Raw genomic sequence first — 19,194 nt, forward strand, 5'->3', positions numbered from 1 at the left:
TTTTTTTTTTTTGCAGTGCTGGGGATTGGAACCCAGGGCCTTGTGCTTGCAAGGCAAGCACTCTACCAACTGAGCCATATCCCCAGCCCGAAAGATGGTAATATCTTCATTTTACAGATGAGGAAACTGAGGTTCCAGGAGGGGAAGTGGCTATATACTAGAACTTGGCAGAACCAGGCCTAAAGCCCAGGTTTTGAACTGGTCTGACTGTAGAGCCTTGTGTTTCATTGAGGAACAGCCTAGAAGAGAGGGCATACTCCCTGGGGTCCTACCTCCACCTCACCTGTTTATAGATGAGCTCAAAGGCTCCTGTGTCACAGTTACGATCCAGCCGCCGGTCGATGACCACGCGCAAGGTGTCAGCTTGTACACCAGCACAAAGCCGGGCAGTGACAGCCGTGGAGGGTGCCATGGTGGGACTGGCATTGATCTCGATCAACCAGGGCTGGAAATCCTCACCAAATACAAAGTCCGCGCCATAGAGTTCGAAGCTGGCCTTCCGACACTGCACTGTATCTTGGGAGGTCTGAAGTGCATGGATCACAGCAGCCTTCATGCCAGGCACAATGATGGTGGACCAAGCATTTGGGGCCCCCATCTCCTGCAGGTGGGCCTGGAACTTCTGGCTGGACCACATGTTGTCTGGGGGTAGCATGGGATGGCGATGGCAGGAGTTCTCGAGGTGCTTCTGGATAGAGTTATTACAGAGGTGCACAGAGCTAAAAGAGAAAGTAGAGGGGGCTGGGGATGTGGCTCAGTTGGTAGAGTGCTTGCCTCACATGAACAAGGTCCTGGGTTCAATCCCCACCACCACAAAAAAAAAAAAAAGAAAGAAAAACAGAAAGCAGAAACCTGGGGTTCAGGCCCTGCTGCTCCTTCCACCCAAACTGGGGGAGGGCAGGCAAATCATGGCATCAGCCTGGGCCATCCTGGTCAGTTCATCATGAAATGGGGCCCTACTGGGAAGGACAAGAACAACAAAGGCCTGGGCCCCATATTCTCCTAGTTTTATCTCTCAGGATGGCCTGAGGGTGCTAACCATGGTAGCCACAGTACTGCTTGTGCCTAGTTTGTCCTCCCAGTGCTTGGAAGACAAGCAGGTAGGTAAGAGTATGGCCTTGTAGTTGTCAAGATGTGGTCAAGCCCATCTTCATCAAGGACTAGCTGTAAGATCTTAGGCAAGTCATCAAGCGTGTAAATTGGGGGTAATGACAGTACCCACTGCATTGGGTTTTTATGAAAAATATGTACACAAAGTGCTTAGCACCTATCACATATGAAGCATGATAATCAACAGTTTTTACTCTCATATTACTTCCTCCATTCTCCATATGTGGAAACTGAGGTTTAAGTTTTTGTTTTGTTTTGTTACCAGGGATTGAACCCAGGATTGCTGAACCACTGAGCCACATCCCCAGCCCTTTTTGTATTTTATTTAGAGACAGGGCCTTGCTAAGTTGCTTAGGGCCTCGCTAATTTGCTGAGGCTGGCTTTGAACTTGAGATCCTCCTGCCTTAGCCGCCTGAGCCACTGGGATGACAGGTACTCTTGATAAGTATCTGTTGGATGGAAATATGGTTGGGTGGACAGAGGGCCTGCCTGAACAATTCTTTGGAGCCCAGCAATGCTGAACAAGTCCACTGCATTTTTATTGCCTGTTTTTGTTTTTGTTTTTTGCCACCTCCCCGACTAGACTGGAAGTTCAAGGGAGGTGAGTGGTGGGACTCACTTGTCCAGGTTCTTCAGGGAGAAGGGCTGTGTGGAGAAGCGGATGTAGCTATCACGGTAAAACCACACAGTAAGTGGGTTCCAGTCAGTCACCAGGAACCACTGTCTCAGGTCAAACTTGGTGCCAAAGATGAGCAGGGGGCGCTCAATATACTTCTGTACCACCCATTTGCCGTCCTTCATCATCATGGGGTTGCAGTCCACCAGCTTCAGCATCTCCTCCAGGTGGTCCATGCACATGATGCCTAAGGGGAAAAGGGGCAGTCAGGGCCCAGGAGGTCAAGCCTGGACTGGGAGAAGGGCCAAGGGACCATGGGCAGTTCATGATAAGCTCTCATTCACACAGAACAGTCAGGACCACATGGGAAAGGATGCTTCTATAAATTAGTATACTGTTCCCTTTGGGAAAACTGAGAATTTGTTAAGGATTTTAATTTTTTTTGTAACATTATTTTGGTTTGATTGAAAAGGAATATATACATTGAAAATTTCTTAATATTATTAACTTTTTTATGTTATTATTTTGTGGTACTAGGGATTGAATCCAGGGGTGCTCTACCACTGAGCTATATCCCCAATCTTTTTACTTTTTATTTTGAGACAGGGTCCCACTAAATTGCTGAGGCTGGCCTCAAATTTGTGATCCTCCTGCCTCAGGATGCTGATGCATGTGCCACTATGCCCTGCTATGTACTGGGCTGCTTTTTGTACTGGGCTTTTAAAATATGTGCATATATTATTTTTCTTCAATAATTAATAAAATATAAATCAGCAAAACCAAAAATTAGTATAAAATGGCATATAAAAATAAATCTGTTTTCAGAGGCAGCCAACTACTGCTTCCAGGTATTTATGGAATACTTATGGATCCTTAAGGATTTTCTTCCAGGTTATATGAGAATAACACGTGCCTTGGTTACACAGTATTACACAAATTAAAGCAGGCTTATGATTGAGAATAGTGCTTGGCAAAGGTTAAACATTCAATAAATGTTAACACGTTATTAATACCATCTATTGAATAAATTTCTAGCCATTGGTTTCCTGACTCCAAGGGTATGTGCACTGTTCATTTTATATTGCCAAAGATGTTCTTCCAATTTCCAGTCCCAGCAAGAATGAATGAATTTGTGTTTGTTCAAATCCTACCCAACACTGTTTATTATCTTCTAGGTAGGAAATTTTTTTTTTTTTTTTTGAGAAAAAAGTGAAAGAAGTTTTATTTCTTTGCTAGCAAATGGGAAACACAGTGGACCCCTGTCCTGGAGACTCTGATTCTGCCCATCAGAGTTTTTTTGGTTTTTTTTGTTTGTTTTGTTTTTTAAAGACGGGGTCTCACTATATTGTTCAGGCTGGTCTGGAACTCCTGGGCCCAAGCAAGCTTCCTGCCTCAGCCTCCTGACTAGCTGGGACTATGAATGCGTACCAGCATGTCTGGCTTAAGGCATAGTTTTGTTTTGTTTTAATAGATATTTTGTTTAGTTGTAGATGAATACAATGCCTTTATTTTATTTATTTAGTTTTACATGGTTATGAAGATCAAACCTAGTGCCTCACCCATGCTAGGCAAGAGCTCTACCACTGAGCTACAACCCCAGGCCCAGGGCATATTTTTCTTACTGGAAAGACCCTCAGGTTTCCTTTTTGAGGAGTTCTTAAACTTGTTGAGGTACCTGAAATTTGGGCATAATTTTAATGCTAGTAAATATCAGAATCATATCACCAGACACATAAACTCCCAAATAAGCTCACTCCTTAACTTCCAAATTAACTTTATTGCCTGCCAATGGCACAGAAAAACTTGTGCCTGATTCCCAGTCTGGATCTTTTCTCAGAGGACCAAGCTGGTCAATAAGATTCCTAAGAACATAATACCTTATATAAGAAAAGATTACAACTGGTGCTGGGGCTGTAGCTCAGTGGTGGAGCACTTGTCTGGCACATGCAAGGTACTGGGTTGGATCCTCAGCACCACATAAAAATAAAATAAAGTATTTTGTCCATTTACAACTAAAAAATATTTTTTTAAAAAAATCACAACTGAGCAGGGATTGTAGCTGAGTGGTAGAGCGCTTGCCTAGCATGTGTAAGGCAGTGGGTTCAATTCACAGCACCACATATAAATAAATGAATAAAATAAAGGTCTATCAACATCTAAAATAATATTTTTAAAAAATCATAACTGCCAGGTGCCATGTAATCCCAGTGACTCAGGAAGCTGAGGCAGAAGGATCAAGTTCAAAGCCAACCTCAGCAACTTAGCAAAGTCCTAAGTAACTTAATAAGATCCTGTCTCAAAATAAAAAATAAAAAGGGCTGGGGAGGTGGCTCAGTGGTTAAGTGCCCATGGATTCAATTCTTCATGCCAAAAATTTAAAAAAAAAAAAAAAAAAAGGAGAAAGACTTATGATACACACACCAAAGTATAGAAAGAAACACTTTAAAAGGTTAATAGATTATCTCTTGGTGAAGTCAAGGGGCATTTGCTTCTACTTTTCTATACTGTTTTGTTTGCTTTTTTAAAAAAAAACCAACACATTTTTATAATTGGGAAAAAAAAAAAAACACAAGTATTTCTAAGGTAGAAAAAGAAAAGAATCCAGTGCTTTTTTTGTTGCTGTTTTGTGTTAATAGGCATTGAACCTACGGGTGCTCTACCACTGAAATACATCCTCAGTCCTTTTTGAGACAGGGTCTCATGCTAAATTGCCTAGGCTGGCCTGGAACTTGAAATCCTCCTGCCTCAGTTTCCCCAGTGGCTGGAATTACAGGTATGTAGCACTGTGAGTGGTAGTTGTTTCTTTTGGCGGTGCTGATGATTGAAGCTGGGCCTCAAGTATGCTAGGCAAGTGCCCTTACATTAAGCTACAGCTCCAGACCTGGTTTTAATGTGACATCCTTCAAAGGAGCATTCTGATGTTTGGAGCTGCAGTGGCTTCACCCTGGCATAAATAAACCCACCCAAGGGCAGTATTTGAAAGAAGCTGATGCAAAAATCTGTTTTCTAGTTCTCGGGCATCCAAAGAAAACAGTCTTTAAAGACTGCAAATAGTCTTTAAAGGCTGGGCTAAGGCTTTTCTGTTCAAATTCCAGTCACACGTAGCTGAGGAGTTGGAATAACAGCTAATAATAGTAGTATCAAATGCCTTTTTTTTTTGTTTGTTTGTTACCAGGGATTGAACCCAGGGGCATTTAACCACCAAACCACATCCCCAGCTTTTTTTTTCCCTCCCCAGTTGCTGGGATTACAGGCATGTGCCACCATGCCTGGCTCCTAAATGCTTTATATACATTATACTCATTTAAGGTTTTCAGGAAGTATTGGCTCCATTTTACCTGTGATGAAGATGAGGCACAGAAAAGGTTAATTAACCTGCCTGAAGTCTTATAAGTAGTGGGAGGCTGACCTTGAACTAGGGGGCCTGGCTTTAATAATATACTATACCCCATAGGGACATGCTGGTGAAATATGAGAGCCCTTAGATAATGAGCAACTAAATACTTGTGTCACCAAACTTACCTAAAGCGCAGACCCAAACTCAGGGGCAGGAGAGGAATAGCTGGCATTGTCATCAGAGCAGCTATTATATGAGGGTGACGATGCTGACCTACAACTTAAGCTGCACTGCTACATTTAATCTCACCTCGTAGGAGGCTTTATCAATCCTCACTTCACAGAGGAGGAACCTTAGGTTCACAAAGGTGATGTGACTTACTCTAAGTCACACAGAATTTTAGTGACAAAGCTGGGCTTCTAGTTCAGACAGTTGGGCAGACTCTGCACTATTAACTTCCCTGGTCTCTAAAAGAGGACAGAGGTCACAGGGTACTGGTGCAAGAAGCAAGGACTGATCCCCACCTCGTCCACGGGACTTGGCTCCTGGCTTCACAATCCAGACGTTACGGTCCCCTTCCATGTCAATCTGGGGCACCACGGCCCGCAGCTGCTGCAGGAGATCCTCACAGCGCTGGACCTGTGCATCCAGGTGCTTGAGTTCTGCCCCCTCACTGTGGGAAGATGGTGGGACTTGGGCAGGGCAGGGCCTGGGGGGGCAGGTGGGAGGACAAGACAAGGGGAGACATAGCCCCCTTCCCCTGGGCCACGGTTCAACCACCTTGGTCATGCCTTCCCCTAGGGATCCACATGGGTCTCTCCTGAACCTCCATCCTCACCCTCAAGCCACCCTGCATGCAAACCCTCTGCCCAGACCACAGCAATGGGAATGGTTGAGTAAATCCCATTTACTTTACAGTTCATTCTCCACTCCAATATTCCATTTTCTGCCATCTTCCTTTTTATTAAATTTGCTTTTGGCAAAACTAAATCATTCCAGCTCCAAATGATGGGACACCACACCAAGAGCTTTCCATATATTATCTCTAATCCTCTAATGGCCCTTCCAGGGAGGTAATACCTGTCCCATTTTAAAGAAAAGTAAACTGAAGCTTGGAATGTTAAGGTATTTGCCCAAGGCTACACACTTGGTGTCTCAACCAGGATTCAAAAGCCTGATTGATTCATCTGCAGGAGCTTTTTGGCATTCCTCCTTATCTGGACCTAACACTGCTTGATAGGTAGGTTCCCTTCTAGTCTGATTCACTCAAGCACATTTGTATCATAGCTCCCCTGCCTTTGTTTCTCTTCCCATCACTCACTCCCACCTGACCCATTTGTTTACCTGGTTATCATCTATCTCCCCAAACTAGAACTTCCTTTTTTCGTGGTACTGGGGATCAATCCCAGGGCCTTGCACATACTAGGCAAGCACTCTTAACTACACCATCAGTCCAGAAAAGGAAAGTTCAAATAGATTAGTGATGTTCTCAGTCACAGAGCTTGGAAGTTGCAAAGCCAGGACCTGAACTCGGGTCTACCTGACAGCACAGGCCATGATCTTAGTGCCTGCACTGTGGTAAGAGTGGTTTGGACTCTATCAAGGAGGCAGTAGGAATGAGCAGTAGGTTCCTGAGCAGAAGAATAGCAATATGAACAAAAATGAGAGGCTTGGGGAGGAGGTGAGGGCAGTGCTAGATTGTGAGGGTCTGTCCCTAATCACTTGCCTCCAGCCCACAGCCTTGGCTGCAGGGGTACTCACTGGACCACTTGATAGTAGCGCTGGAGGAAGAGGGACCAGCCTGCAGGGCTGAGGTACAATGGAGCCTCCAGGTCCTTGTCAATGTCCATATGGGCCAAGTTGCTAAGGTGCTCCTCACAAGCACATAGGGCCTCATCCACAAACTCTGGGGACACCGTCATGGGTTTTTTTTCCTGTTTCTTGGGCTGCTTCTCTTCTGCAGAGATAGGAGGAGTCTGTCACTAGAACACATCAAGGCAGGTAAAATGACATATGCCACAGTGCTTATCAATCTGAGGCATGTCACTCACTTCAGGCCTCACCCTAAAGACACCTGAGGTCTAGCATGAACCCAGATCCCCAGTTGCCCTGGAACTTGTCACTTACCTGGGGCTTTGCTCTAAATTTTCCTGCAACTGTAACACTTCACCCCTGGCCACACTGTCCTAGGACCTTTCACTTGAGGCTCCACCTTAAATGTCCCCAAAGTCCATTAGCACCTATAGCTCCAGCACATAGCTGTAGCCTCTCTATCCCTGGGTCCTCTGACACATCTGAGGAAGCACCTGGAAGCGTTGGCCTTTGAATCTAGATATACATGAAACCAAATCTGACATGGCTTCTGTGTTTATTTTATTTTTTTGCAGTGCTGGAAACTGAACACATGCCAGGCAAAAACTCTACACTGAGCCATATCCCCAGCCCACAACATGGCTTCTTAAGTCCTGAAACACAAAAGAAATCCACTCACTCCCAGAATCCTAAGTCAACATTCATCAACCCACAGAAACACTAACCTTACATGTGCAATTTGAGGCCCTAACACATATTTGAGAATGAATCACCAGAAACTGACACCTCAGAGGACTCAATGCACACCCACAGCCCTGACTCACTCCTGAACATCCTGAAATATAACTGGGCCTCAAACCCCTGCAGCCTGACATACACCTGAGCCCATTGCCAAGGAGGCTTAAGTGCAGGGTCTCTGGCCAGCAGAGAACCCCTGTGCTCCTGATCCTAGCACATAAGTTTTCTTGTACCTGGCACACTTAAGTAGGAGACAGGGATTTTTTTCTCCTTCCTGTATTGTTGACTTTTACTTCTCTGAATCCCTGGCTAATGAGCTCCTGCATTAAAGGATTAGGGGCTTGTAGGTAGGAGCCAAATAAATAAAGGGGAGGAGTAAGTAATGGGCTGGGCCAGCATGCAGTAAGGGTTTTCTGTGTGCCCTCCACTCCCAGATGTTCCTTATATTTGGTCATGTAGGGTGCTCAGGAGTCCAGTAAACTGCCAGGCTGCACTGCTTTCTCCTCCTCCTAGACCTGATCTCCCCCAGGCAGGGATGGACCATGTCTTTTTAGCCTGCCCTCTCTAGGGTGCTCATTCACATGCCAGGCCCAGGTTGGAGAGGTAGCTCAGCTGGTAGAGTGCTTGCCTCACAAGTACAAGGCCCTGAGTTCGATTCCCAGTACCGCAAAAAAAAAAAAAAAAAAAAAAAAAAAAAAAAAAAACACATGCCAGGCCCATGAACAGGCTGATCAAACAAATGAACCAGAAGACAAGTGTGTGGGAAGTTGGGATAGAAGAATAGATAGATGACTGAGTGGACTGGAGGATAGATAAATAGTAGTTAGGGAGATGGAAAAACACAGATAGGTGGATAGATGGATCTGTGGAAGGACAGGAAGGAAAGTGGGGAGTGTATAGATGGATAGATAGTATGGAGCTGATGGCAGGTGGGTGAGTGAGGAGATCAACAGTGGATGAGTAGGTGGGAGGGTGGGAGGATGGATGGATGGATGCATGGATAGGTGAACAGATTGGTAAGTGGGTGGGTAGATAAGTAGATGGGTGAACACATGGATGAACAGATGGGTGGGTAGACGAAGGGACAAAGTGGTGGGAAGGGTGTTGGACAGTCACATGGATGTGGATATAGGAGCATGGTGGGTAAGGGAGTGGAGGTAACCACAGCATTTACCTGGGGCCTCTTCCTTTTCTGCTTCGATAGAGTATGACTTCCATTCCGACTTCACCACCAGCTTGAGAACGTTGCGGGCAGCTGTCAGCCAGAAGTCCTCTGCTCCCGGGGCAGGGGATACCCTGCTCAGCCCCTAGGCTCAAGGCCTGTTCTGGTTCTGGAACCTGATCGTGACTTGCCCCATTTTGGATGCGGAACCTGACTCTACCCTTTCTGACTCTAAAATAGGAGTGAGAACCTGGCTCCTATTTCAGTTGTACTCTCAGACACAGAATGTGGCAATGTTACTGAACTTAGCTTATATTCTGTCCTCAGAATCTAGCCGGGACCTGTTGTCTTATTTCTTTCTTCAGTTCCTCATCTATTTTTTTTTTTTTTTCCTTTTGGTACCAGGGATTAAGCCCAGGGGTGCTTATCCACTGAGCACATCCCTAGCCCTTTTAATGTTATATCTTGAGACAGGGTCTTGCTAAGTTGCTGAGGCCTCAACACCACACCTATCCTCAATTCACATTTTTTTTTTTTTTTTGGTACCAGAGATTGAACCCAGGAGTGCTTAACTACTGAGTCACATCACCAGTCCTTTTTAATATTTTATTTAGAGATAGGGTCTCGCTGAGATACGTAGGGCCTAATTAAGTTGTTGAGGCTGGCTTTGAACTCTAGATCCTCCTGCCTCAGCCTCTCAAACTGCTGGGATTATAAGTGTGTGTCACTGTACCTGGATCCTCATCTATTTTTGATACTTATTCTAGCCTAAGAACCAAACTTTGACCCAAAACCTAGTTCAGATTTGGAACATAACTTAAGACCTAGCATCTAACCTGGATCCAAATACTATTTAGGACACACTGTAGTTGAAAGCTATTCTGCCTTAGAAACCCACAGACTAGTCTTTTATGGAACCCAATCTAGCCAATGGAATCTGACATAGTACTGGAATCCATTCTGGATTCCAAACTCAACCAATCCACCAACTTTTAGAACCTGCTCTAGAATATAAGCAAGCTACCTAAGTTATTCTGGTGGTCAGGCTGGCCAAGCTAGGAGGCTTATTAAGGGTGGGCATAGTAGGACTGGGGATAGGGAAGAAATTCTGCTGGGGTAGATGAGGGCATGAGGAGAGGCCTGCTGCTCCCCAGTATAAGCCAGAGATTTAGTCCTGGTCCTTCAGCCTGAGGGGTCCAGGCATGGGGCTGGAGGTCTCCTTACCTATGAAGGCTTTTTTGTCATCTTCAGCACCCAGGCGGTAGCAACGTGGGAAGAAGGAGTCAGCATCAGCCTCATCAAACCAGGGCAAGTTCCGGAGATTGAGACACAGACCCACCTATGGAGTTAACTGCTGAGGGGGCAGGGTAGGACTTGCCCAGGGAGCTCTAGGAGACTCCCCCACAGGCAGCACACACCCAGTCAGGAAGACCTTGCCTGAATGCTCTCAGAGCCTCTACTCTACTTGCTTGGTCTAACTTGCTCATATCTATCTCCTTGTCTGCCTGGTGGTCCCCTTTGCCATGAATCTCATTCACCTTTCACATCCTTAAAGACCTGACTTGTCTAGGAATCTCTCCCAGCCCATGCCAATGATAAAATGACAGACCATTTTATAAAGCTTTTCATCCTTGTCGCAACCCTAGAAAACAGGCCTTACTGGTACTACTTAAAGATGAGGACACTGAGGCTCAGAGAGGTAAAGCCACTTGCTATCAGATAAGACAGAATGAAGGCATCAGTCATCAAATGTGCTCTGCTTAAGAGTTAAGGGCCCTTGCTTACAGTCTGTATTTGGTGTTTGTGTGGACTCCAGATCCTATATGAATCCTGGAGCACAGTTATTTATTTATTTGTTTGTTTATTTTTGGTACCAGGGATTGAACCAAGTGGGGCTTAACCACTAAACCACATCCCCAGCCTTTTTTATTTTGAGACACAGTCTTGCTAAGTTGCTTAGGGCCTCACTAAGTTGCTGAGGTTGGCTTTGAATTTGTGATCCTCCTGCTTCAGCCTCACGAGCTGCTGGGATTACAAGTGTGTGCCACCACACCTGGCTGGAGCTCAGTTTAGTCAAGATGTCTACACTACCAGATAGCCCACAGGGGTTGAATTAGAACCCAAGTCTTTCTATTCCAGGTCTCACTGAATTATTTACCTCCTGCTCTCCTGAGAACTCTCTTTTACTGACAGGGAGAGAAGGGTCGGAAGCTGCCCTACTGACTGCCCTGAGGAGCCCACCTTTGTAGTAAAGGAGCCAGCTCGGGCATAGTGGTTTATCATCTGATCTTTGGAGAGGAAGCGACAGTCCAGCACATCTCGCCGGGTGGTCCAGATAAGGTAGGGTGTCTCATTCCGAACCATGCGGGACTGAGGAGGAGACAGAGACAGGGAGGAGAGTGTTGGCAGCTTCTCCTCAACTCTGCTGAGCAGGAAGGACAGGATGCTTCCAAACTGTCCTGTAGTCCTCACGACATTTTTATGTAAAGCACGAAGGACATTTCTTCCCCCAGTGCACATGCGTGATGGGCAGAGAGCAGGCCAGCTCTTCAGCCTCGCTTTGGCTGAGTATTCTTAAGATGCACAACAGAATGCTAGACCTTTCTTTGGCCCACAGCCATCAGTAACTTGTCCAGAGGCAGGACATAGCCTCCAAACTGATGTGACACAACATGTAATAGAGGCTCTTCTGTGGCCCCACCTCTCCATCCTTCCTAAAAGTCTGGCAGGTAGGATTTATTAATAACCAATAATACCATATGCCACACTGAAGCATTTTCTATATAATCCATTGAATCCTCTTCCAAACCCTGTGGAGGTAAGAGTTATCATTTCACAGATGAGGGAACTGAGGTACACGGAGGGTGAATGACTTACCCCAGGGTTCACAAAGCCACACGAAACTGCCAATTTTCAATGATTTTCAATGTATCTTGACATGCAGAAATGGCAATTTTATATAGTTCAACTTAGTAAGAGTTAGTGCCCATCTAATGAACCCAAGTGTCAATTCCACACACACATACTCCACACCATCACACCAGCCTCTCAGAGTTGGTTAAGTCCTTCCTATCATCCCTCAATTGCTAAGGGCAGAGGTAGCAGATGAACAAAAAGATTTTTACCTGGAAGGGATTACTAGCGTGTGCAGAGAATATGACAACCTTGTCTGAGCCCCACTGACTCCCTCACTGCTTTGGGGGTCTATCCAGACTTTAGGGAAACAATCATCTTTATACAGATGGGGAAACTGAGACCCAGAGAAGAAAAGGAGTTGTCTGAAGTCACCCTGCTAGACACCAGACCTCTCCTTCTGAATAGAGACTGTCCTGCCAACCCTATGCTTCATCTTGGCCCCCAGGGCTCTCACCATCAAAGCATGTGTCCCATCTAGGTCATCAAATTCCAGAAGGCCATTGAAGTCAAACAGCTGTGGTGGCCGATACTGCTCTTCTTCTTCTTCATCCTCAGTGTATGCAGAGCCCAGACCTGATGAGACCCCCGTCCCTGCCCCATAGGTATAAATCCTCAAGCCTGGGATGGTGACAACAAAAGGAAGAAGACTTGGGAGAGGTCTTGTGGAAAGGGAGGGAACTGTTCACCTTCCTCAGTGGTGTCACTATCACCCATCACTGAGCCGTCTAGATCCTTCTGGGGTGGCAGCAGGGTGGTGCCTGTGTGATGGATCATCTTCTTCTCTACCCAGCCTCTCCGGCGTAAGAGACACCGGATCACTGGGTAGCGGCCTTGGATCATAAAGATCTTCTTCTGCTGTAAGGTGAGAGATGGAGACTTGCTCACTAAGCATGCCTAGGTGCCACATATAGGGGATGTAATGGTGACTCAGTTACAGTCTCTGTCTCCAGGTTGGCCTCTTCAGGGAATTTTTATATTCCACTGGGAGAAATAGCTAATAAACATGGAGGGAAATAAATATGAATAGTGTCTGGATGTGGTGGTGTGTGCTTATTAATCCCAGTGACTTGGGAGTTTGGGGCAGGAAGATTATAAGTTCAAGGCCAGCCTCTGCAATTTAGCAAGGCCCTAAGCAATTTAGCAAGACCTGCCTCAAAATAAAAAATAAAAAGGGCTGGAGATATAGCTTAATGGTAAAGTACCCCAGGGTTCAATCCCCCAGTACCAAAATAAACAAATATGCATAGTAACAATGTTGGTGGTAATAGCTGATATTTATTGAGCATCTAGTATGTGGTAAATGCTTCGTGTATTACTTACAACAACATGCATTTTTATTTTTTGTTTTGTTTTTGTTTTTTTTGTTTTTTTGCAGTGCTGGGGATTGAACCCAGGACGTTGTGCTTGGGAGGTAAGCACTCTGCCAACTGAGCTATATCCCCAGCCCTCATGCATTTTTATTAGATACTCATATCACCATCTCATTGGTTATGAAACAAAGGTACAGAGAGATTAAGTAGCTTGGCCATACCATAGTCACATGAAAGAGGATAGATTTCTTTTGTGCTTGGAATTGAACCCAAAGCCTCACCCATGCTAAGCACAGTTCTATCACTGAGCTACACTCCCAGCCCCAAGAGCATGCATGGGTTTAAATCCAGTAGCCTGATTCTAAAATCTACATACTTAATGAGACCCAGAGAAACTACTTAGAAATACCTAGTCAGGAAGGTTGAAAAGGAGTCATGAGTGTACAAAGCTGAGCAAATGGCAGCTAGGTAGAGGGAAAAGCATATGCAAAGGCCCAAAGGCAGAATGGAGACCAAAAGAAACTGAAAGGAGGTTAAGGGTGAGTGCAGTCTGGAAAATGAAGGGGAGAGTCCATAAGGAGGTAGGTAATATGGACAGACTGTGGATGTTATATGAGTAGCATGAAGCAATAAAGGTTAAATGAGGGAGTGCTCAGGCAGAAGCTTTACAAGTTTGGCTTGCTAATGTATGGAAAAAAGATGGAGACAAGCATTGAAGGCTGTCATGCTTACAGAGAAGATGGGGCAAAAGTGTGGGGTTTGGGATTCATTTTGGAGTCAGAGATGATGAATGATTTTGCTGAGGGGTTAGACATGGTAGTGAAAGAACAGAAATATTGGATTTTCGGTTTGAGTAACTGAGATGAGAAAGTCCAGACTGGGGAGAAAGACAGGTTTGGGTAGGAAATCAGAGCATGAGATTGAAATGTTGGTAAACTCTGGGCTGGAAAGGAAATGCAGTGGTTGCAGCATTGATTGGACTCACAACCCAAGGAGAGAAGCAATGCATGCAGGCTGGCATGGAGAGGGATCTAGGGAGCCACTGAGAAACCTCCCAAGGCAACTGAAAAGCAGCAGCCAGGAAGGGAGAAAGAAGAGTTGGAGTGTGCAGTCAGATAGCTAAGGAGGATGGGTGTGTGGGGCATCCGTGTACACCCACAGGTGAATCAATCAACATGGCAATCAAGAGGGGCTGCTGGATTTGGCTCCTTGGAGGTCAGGAAGGGCTTGATAAGAGTGGTTTTCAAAGGGAACGGGATGGGAAAGGCAGAAAATCAGAGGGAAGGAAGCTGAGGAGTGAATCCCAGGTAAAAAAAATGGAAAAATACCCAGACAATTCTACCAAGAAGTTTGGCCTTGAAGGGGAAGTGAAAATGGGGAGAAACTGGAAGATGAGAGTGAAATTTAGGATTTCTTTTGGTTTTGGTTTTGAAGGACATGACAAAATACTACAAAGGAGGCAGGATAAACCCCTCCCCGCCAATCCATTCTGACCTTGACAGCTCTCTCCACGTGGATTTTGGCGTTTCTGAGCCGGCCCATGTGGTGCTGTGCCTTGGAGAATCCTCTCCAGAGGACAAGGGATCCTGCAAAAAGAGGCGGAGTAGGGGCCGGATAGGCTGGGGCGTAGCTCGGGTCTTTATGACTCCTGATGTGCATGCCCTCTCCCTCCCTCCACCCTTCATCAGGACACCCACCCACCCCACTCTTCTTCTGACTCCCTTTCCTTCCACCCCCAAGCTTCTCCTCGCAGTCACCACTGGCCAGGGCAGGTGACACTCTGGGCCTCACCGTCCTGCGGCGAAGGATCATCCAGGACCTGGGCAGGCTGGGGGCTGAGTAGGTGGGGATCCACAGCGCCTTGGGCGCGGGTGCTGTGTGCAGGAGTCTTGGAGGCGTGGCCTTGGTGGGGCACGAGGCCAGGACTGCTGACCAGGCGCTGGCCGCCAGTGCAACCCACCTCGGGTCGGGCGGAGGCGGGCCCTGGCCATGGCGGCTTCCCAGGAGGCCGGTATTTAGGGTAGGGAACCCAGGGCCAAGAGGCGGGGGAACTGGTGCGTGGCTCAGGTGGCTGCGGCTTCCGCAGCCAACCGCACGCCGGGCCTTGGTCCTGGCTGTACCAGGTGGCCGAGCCCTGGCGCACGGGCCCCAGTTCCCTGGTGCTCAGGAGAAGCGCCGCACCAGGGCCCTGCATGCGCCCCTCGCCGCGCGCGCCCTTCCAGCGCCCCTGAGCCCGCCTCCCTCCGCCCGCCGCTGCCTCTCGGAGCAGCGCCCAGGCCCCGCCTTCTGTTTGCTGTCACCATAGAAACCATTCCCTAGGCACAATCAGACTCTAGGGTTCCGGAGCCGCCCTGGGTCAGTGGAGCGAGCGAGGGTTTTCCACTGTGAGCCAGGCTCTGGGCCTCATTTAACCCCACCCGCTCGATGAGCAGGGCACTGAGGGTAGAACAACAAAACGTTCGGCCGCCAATCATTGTTAGTGTCTTGGTTCCTTATCCAGTAGATTCTGCATGGAACGGCCCCCAGCATATTCATAGAGGGCAATGTGCTAAGCACTGGGCCGGGGACTGACAAATGGATCCCGACCTCGTGAAGCTAATAACCCAGTGTGGGGGAAAAAGCAAGTAACAAAATAGCTACAGGTATGAGGGTGGTGAATAAGCAATGAGCTGAAATCAGGAAAGGGAGTATACATGAGGGCAGTCAAAGATGTCCTCTCTGAAGAGGTAACATTTTAGCATTCTAGGCAGAGGAAACAGTCTCAGCAATAACACTGAGGAGGGCAAGACCCTTTTGTGGGGTGCGGGGGAGTAAAAGGCAGCCAGAGTGGCTGGGGCCTGGTGAGGCCGATTCAGACCTGAGGGTCTAGCAGATGGAGCTACTAAGTTTTGGGGGGACAGATATGAAAACGAAAGTCCAAGTTGTATTTGGGGGCAACAATGATGAGGTGCAGAGCACTCGCCTCCTCTCCTGGTAATTCAGAAACAAAAAAACTGATCATCATTCAAGACAACTGCAAAAGAAATTTAATAGGCCAAGACTGTGACCATTTTAGAGGAAGTGGCAAAGTATTATCCTCAAAAGTCACTGGGGCCGTATAGCTCCAAGATGTTAAGTAATTGCCACAAATCACAAAACACAAGCAGCACTGGAACCCAGGTCTGACTCCAAAGTCTCACGCTTACAACATAATCTCCCTGTGATTATCATTCAATAGGGTTTGACCTGTTAATCATAGAAGTAACAAAACAGCAGTTTGACAGGCTAACTTGAGCAGTGCCCATGCAAGTCCAGAGAGAACCCTGACCTGAGAACCCAGTCACTGGGCAGTTCTGCTCTTAACAGTGAAGGTAGGTCCCCTACTTGTTCAACTGACCCCAAAGATTACACTTCCCAAACCATTTTAGCTGGTATGGGTTATCCCAAAAGGCCTCACCCAAGAGAGAGCCCACTGATTGACAATCACCCAGTCTGTTTTCATCAGCCTGCAAATCTGGTTTTAAGGGACTTTGGACCCTGGGAGAGAAATCTGTGACAAATCAGGTTCTTGCTGGCTCACCTGGGCAATGCCATCCTGTGAGGGAGGAGTGAGGAACTGCCATACACTCGTGGTCATTCATTTTGCTGTGAGCACCTTTAACGTCCACTGCAATGCTACAACATAGCCATGTGCCCCTGAGGAGAGCCTAGCTAATTCAGCAAGCTAGGAGGTCACAGAGGTAATGTCATAAAGGGGATTACAGCTATTTAAGTTGCTCCCAGCACCAGCCCCTCCTTCAGTATTTCCTTATTCTCCCCTTCAAAAGACCCCTTTGGCCACCTGTGAGAAAATCTTTATGAAGCTCAGCTCAAAGATCAACCCTTCTAGAAACTTTACACTCTCCTATACATATGCCCCCTCCCAGCCCCGAGACTTCCAACAATACATATGAAACACTTCAGAGCATCCATTTACACACCTAGCTCTTTTACTGGACCCCCTCCCTCTTCTCAAAGCAGGGAGATCCCCAAGCCTAGCATGTTGGAATTATCAGACAACCCAGATACTGAACAACTAGTGTTCATTCAGTGTCTGTGTGGCAGGGATTGTGCCAGTTGACTTTCATTGACTCCACGTTAGAGATCAAGAAACTGAGCCAGGCACGTGGCATATAATCCCAGCTACCTGGGAGTCTGAGACAGGAGGATCAAAGGTCTAGACCAGCCTGGGCAACTTAATAAGATCCTGACCCAAAAACCAAAAAGGGTTGGAAATGTAGCTCAGTGGCAAAGCACCCCTGAGTTCAATCCCCGGTTTAAAAAAAATAAAGAAACGAAATGAAATCGAGGCACAGAATATAAACTTGTCCAAATTCAGCAACAAAAGTCAGAACTCAAACATATCAGTTTTGTTTGTTTACTTCAAGGTATCACTAAGAAATGTCTAGCATTATCCGATGTAACTTTTTTTGACAAGGAAATATATGTGCTGATATGGTAGGTACTATAGCTACTGAACACCTGAAATGTCATCAGTGAAACTGAGGAACCAAATTATAAACTTTACTGAATTGTAGTAATTTAAATAGCTAAATGTGAAGCCACGCCTGTTGGTGCATGTCTGTAATACCAGAGACTCAGAAGGCTGAGGCAGAAGGATCGCAAGTTTGAAGCCAGCCTCAGCAACTTAGAGACCCTGTCTCAAAATAAAAATTAAAAAGGGCTGGGGATGTGGCTCAGTGCTTAAGGACCCCTGGGTTGAACACCTGGTACCAAAAGAAATGACTACTTTGTTGTTTTAGCCCAGGCAGAAGTCTAAATCTCTTGCTCATGGTCTGGATGTTTGAAACAAGCCATTTCATCTTATTGAACCTCAGTTTCCTTATCCAAAAATATGATCACTGCTTCTCTGAGGTTATCTTTCAGCCCACATGAGATCATGTGAAAAGGACCAACACTGTATAGGCAGAGAGAACACTTTCAGAAACACGTTACCCGGACTGCAATGAAGGAGGTCTCTGGGTTAGGGCCTTTGGCAAGGATAATGGTAGGATCAATCTATAAGACTGTCTGGTGGGGAGCTTCAGGCCCAAGCACCAGCCATCTGGTCTCAGGAAATAAAAATAGCAACACCTCCCTTCCCTTCATACATACACACAGATTACAGACCTCATGCAGCCCCAAAAGGGCAAGAAGAGACTTTAATCGGGGGAGGGAGGATCCACTAGAATCAGAAAAGAAATCAAGAGCATGGGAGCAGAGGAGCCAGAGCAGGTGGAGAGGGCCCAGCAGGAGTTCTGGAGGAGGACTTACCTCTCCACCTCTAGCATAGGCACTGCACTGACAGACAAAGCACGACAGTGACCCCTCTCAGCTGGAAGGGCACCAAGCAGCCCCATGTAGCCAGAAGTTGCATGGTTTTTGGGCTCCAGCTCCTAGGCATGGCTGGTACTCATGGATTCAGCCCTTGTCCCCAACAAGTGCTGGGAGGCCATCTTCAGGCAGAGCTCAGGAAGCTCGTAGAGGGTTCCCACCACTTCTACTGGGCCCAAGGAGGCTTGTGATTAAGAGGGCAATGGAGAGAAACTGGAGTCTTAAACCTCCCTCTCTCCCCACCTGGGGTGGCACAGGGGAGAAAAAATAGTCGCCTTCTGGCTCCAGGCCCGCCCAGACCCACAGCGACCAATAAAGTACAATCACTGGGACCAGTCACAGCCACTGGAGATGGAGGTTGTATGTTTTAAAAAAAAAAAAAAAAAAAAAAAAAAAAAAAAAAAAAGACAAAAGGTTACAGTCTCCTACAAGCACAGAGTTTAAGTTTCAAGACATTAAAAAAAATCTGTCCCAGCCCAGGGGACTGAACATCAGAAGCCAGCCTGACCAGGCACGTGTGGCCTTGGGGCAGGTCCACTGCTGCTTTCTTGCCCAGCTAGCAAGCACACCACCCCCCTCCCGCATCTAGTGCCCACCCAACCCCCCTCCCCGCTTCTGCTGCTGCTGTTGCCGTTGCCGCTCTGGGGAGTGACTCCAGGATGCTTTCGCAGAGACACAGGGAGAGGCTGAGGGGGAAGACCGCGAGATCCAGCCAGATGGTTTAAAACTGTCAAGAGAACCAAGAAGCAGTGAATGGTGGTTAATACTGTATCCAGGTGGGCCTGCTCCAGGATGGTGGGCTGATCTGAGATCTCTGAAGGATGGGGCTGGGTCCCAGAAC

General features: G+C 46.8%; 1 protein-coding gene across 19 annotated transcripts in view; it reads right to left on the minus strand.

Moving 5' to 3' along the window:
- The window catches only part of LOC124971118 (actin-related protein 2/3 complex subunit 4), a 40,213-nt gene that overhangs the window by 9,569 nt on the left and 11,450 nt on the right, over positions 1-19,194 (minus strand). For 7 of the 19 annotated variants that reach the window (XR_007106289.1, XR_007106288.1, XM_047534904.1 and 4 more), the window contains exons 1-11: positions 14,793-15,264; positions 14,496-14,587; positions 12,378-12,546; positions 12,146-12,282; positions 11,017-11,145; positions 10,000-10,114; positions 8,788-8,886; positions 6,825-7,020; positions 5,588-5,772; positions 1,730-1,973; positions 284-719 (exon numbers count right to left, since the gene is read on the minus strand). Coding sequence is in view for 16 of the 19 variants with exons in the window: in XM_047534904.1 (XP_047390860.1) it covers positions 284-719; positions 1,730-1,973; positions 5,588-5,772; positions 6,825-7,020; positions 8,788-8,886; positions 10,000-10,114; positions 11,017-11,145; positions 12,146-12,282; positions 12,378-12,546; positions 14,496-14,587; positions 14,793-15,195 (2,205 nt within the window). In the remaining 3 variants the exon portion in view is untranslated. Of the gene's footprint in view, positions 1-283; positions 720-1,729; positions 1,974-5,587; positions 5,773-6,824; positions 7,021-8,787; positions 8,887-9,999; positions 10,115-11,016; positions 11,146-12,145; positions 12,283-12,377; positions 12,547-14,495; positions 14,588-14,792; positions 15,265-18,150; positions 19,081-19,194 lie in introns of those variants that run through there. The other 12 variants (XR_007106290.1, XM_047534903.1, XM_047534907.1 and 9 more) reach the window with 6 other exon arrangements.

Source organism: Sciurus carolinensis, chromosome 19 (assembly GCF_902686445.1).
Source record: "Sciurus carolinensis chromosome 19, mSciCar1.2, whole genome shotgun sequence".
NCBI classification, from domain to species: domain Eukaryota; kingdom Metazoa; phylum Chordata; class Mammalia; order Rodentia; family Sciuridae; genus Sciurus; species Sciurus carolinensis.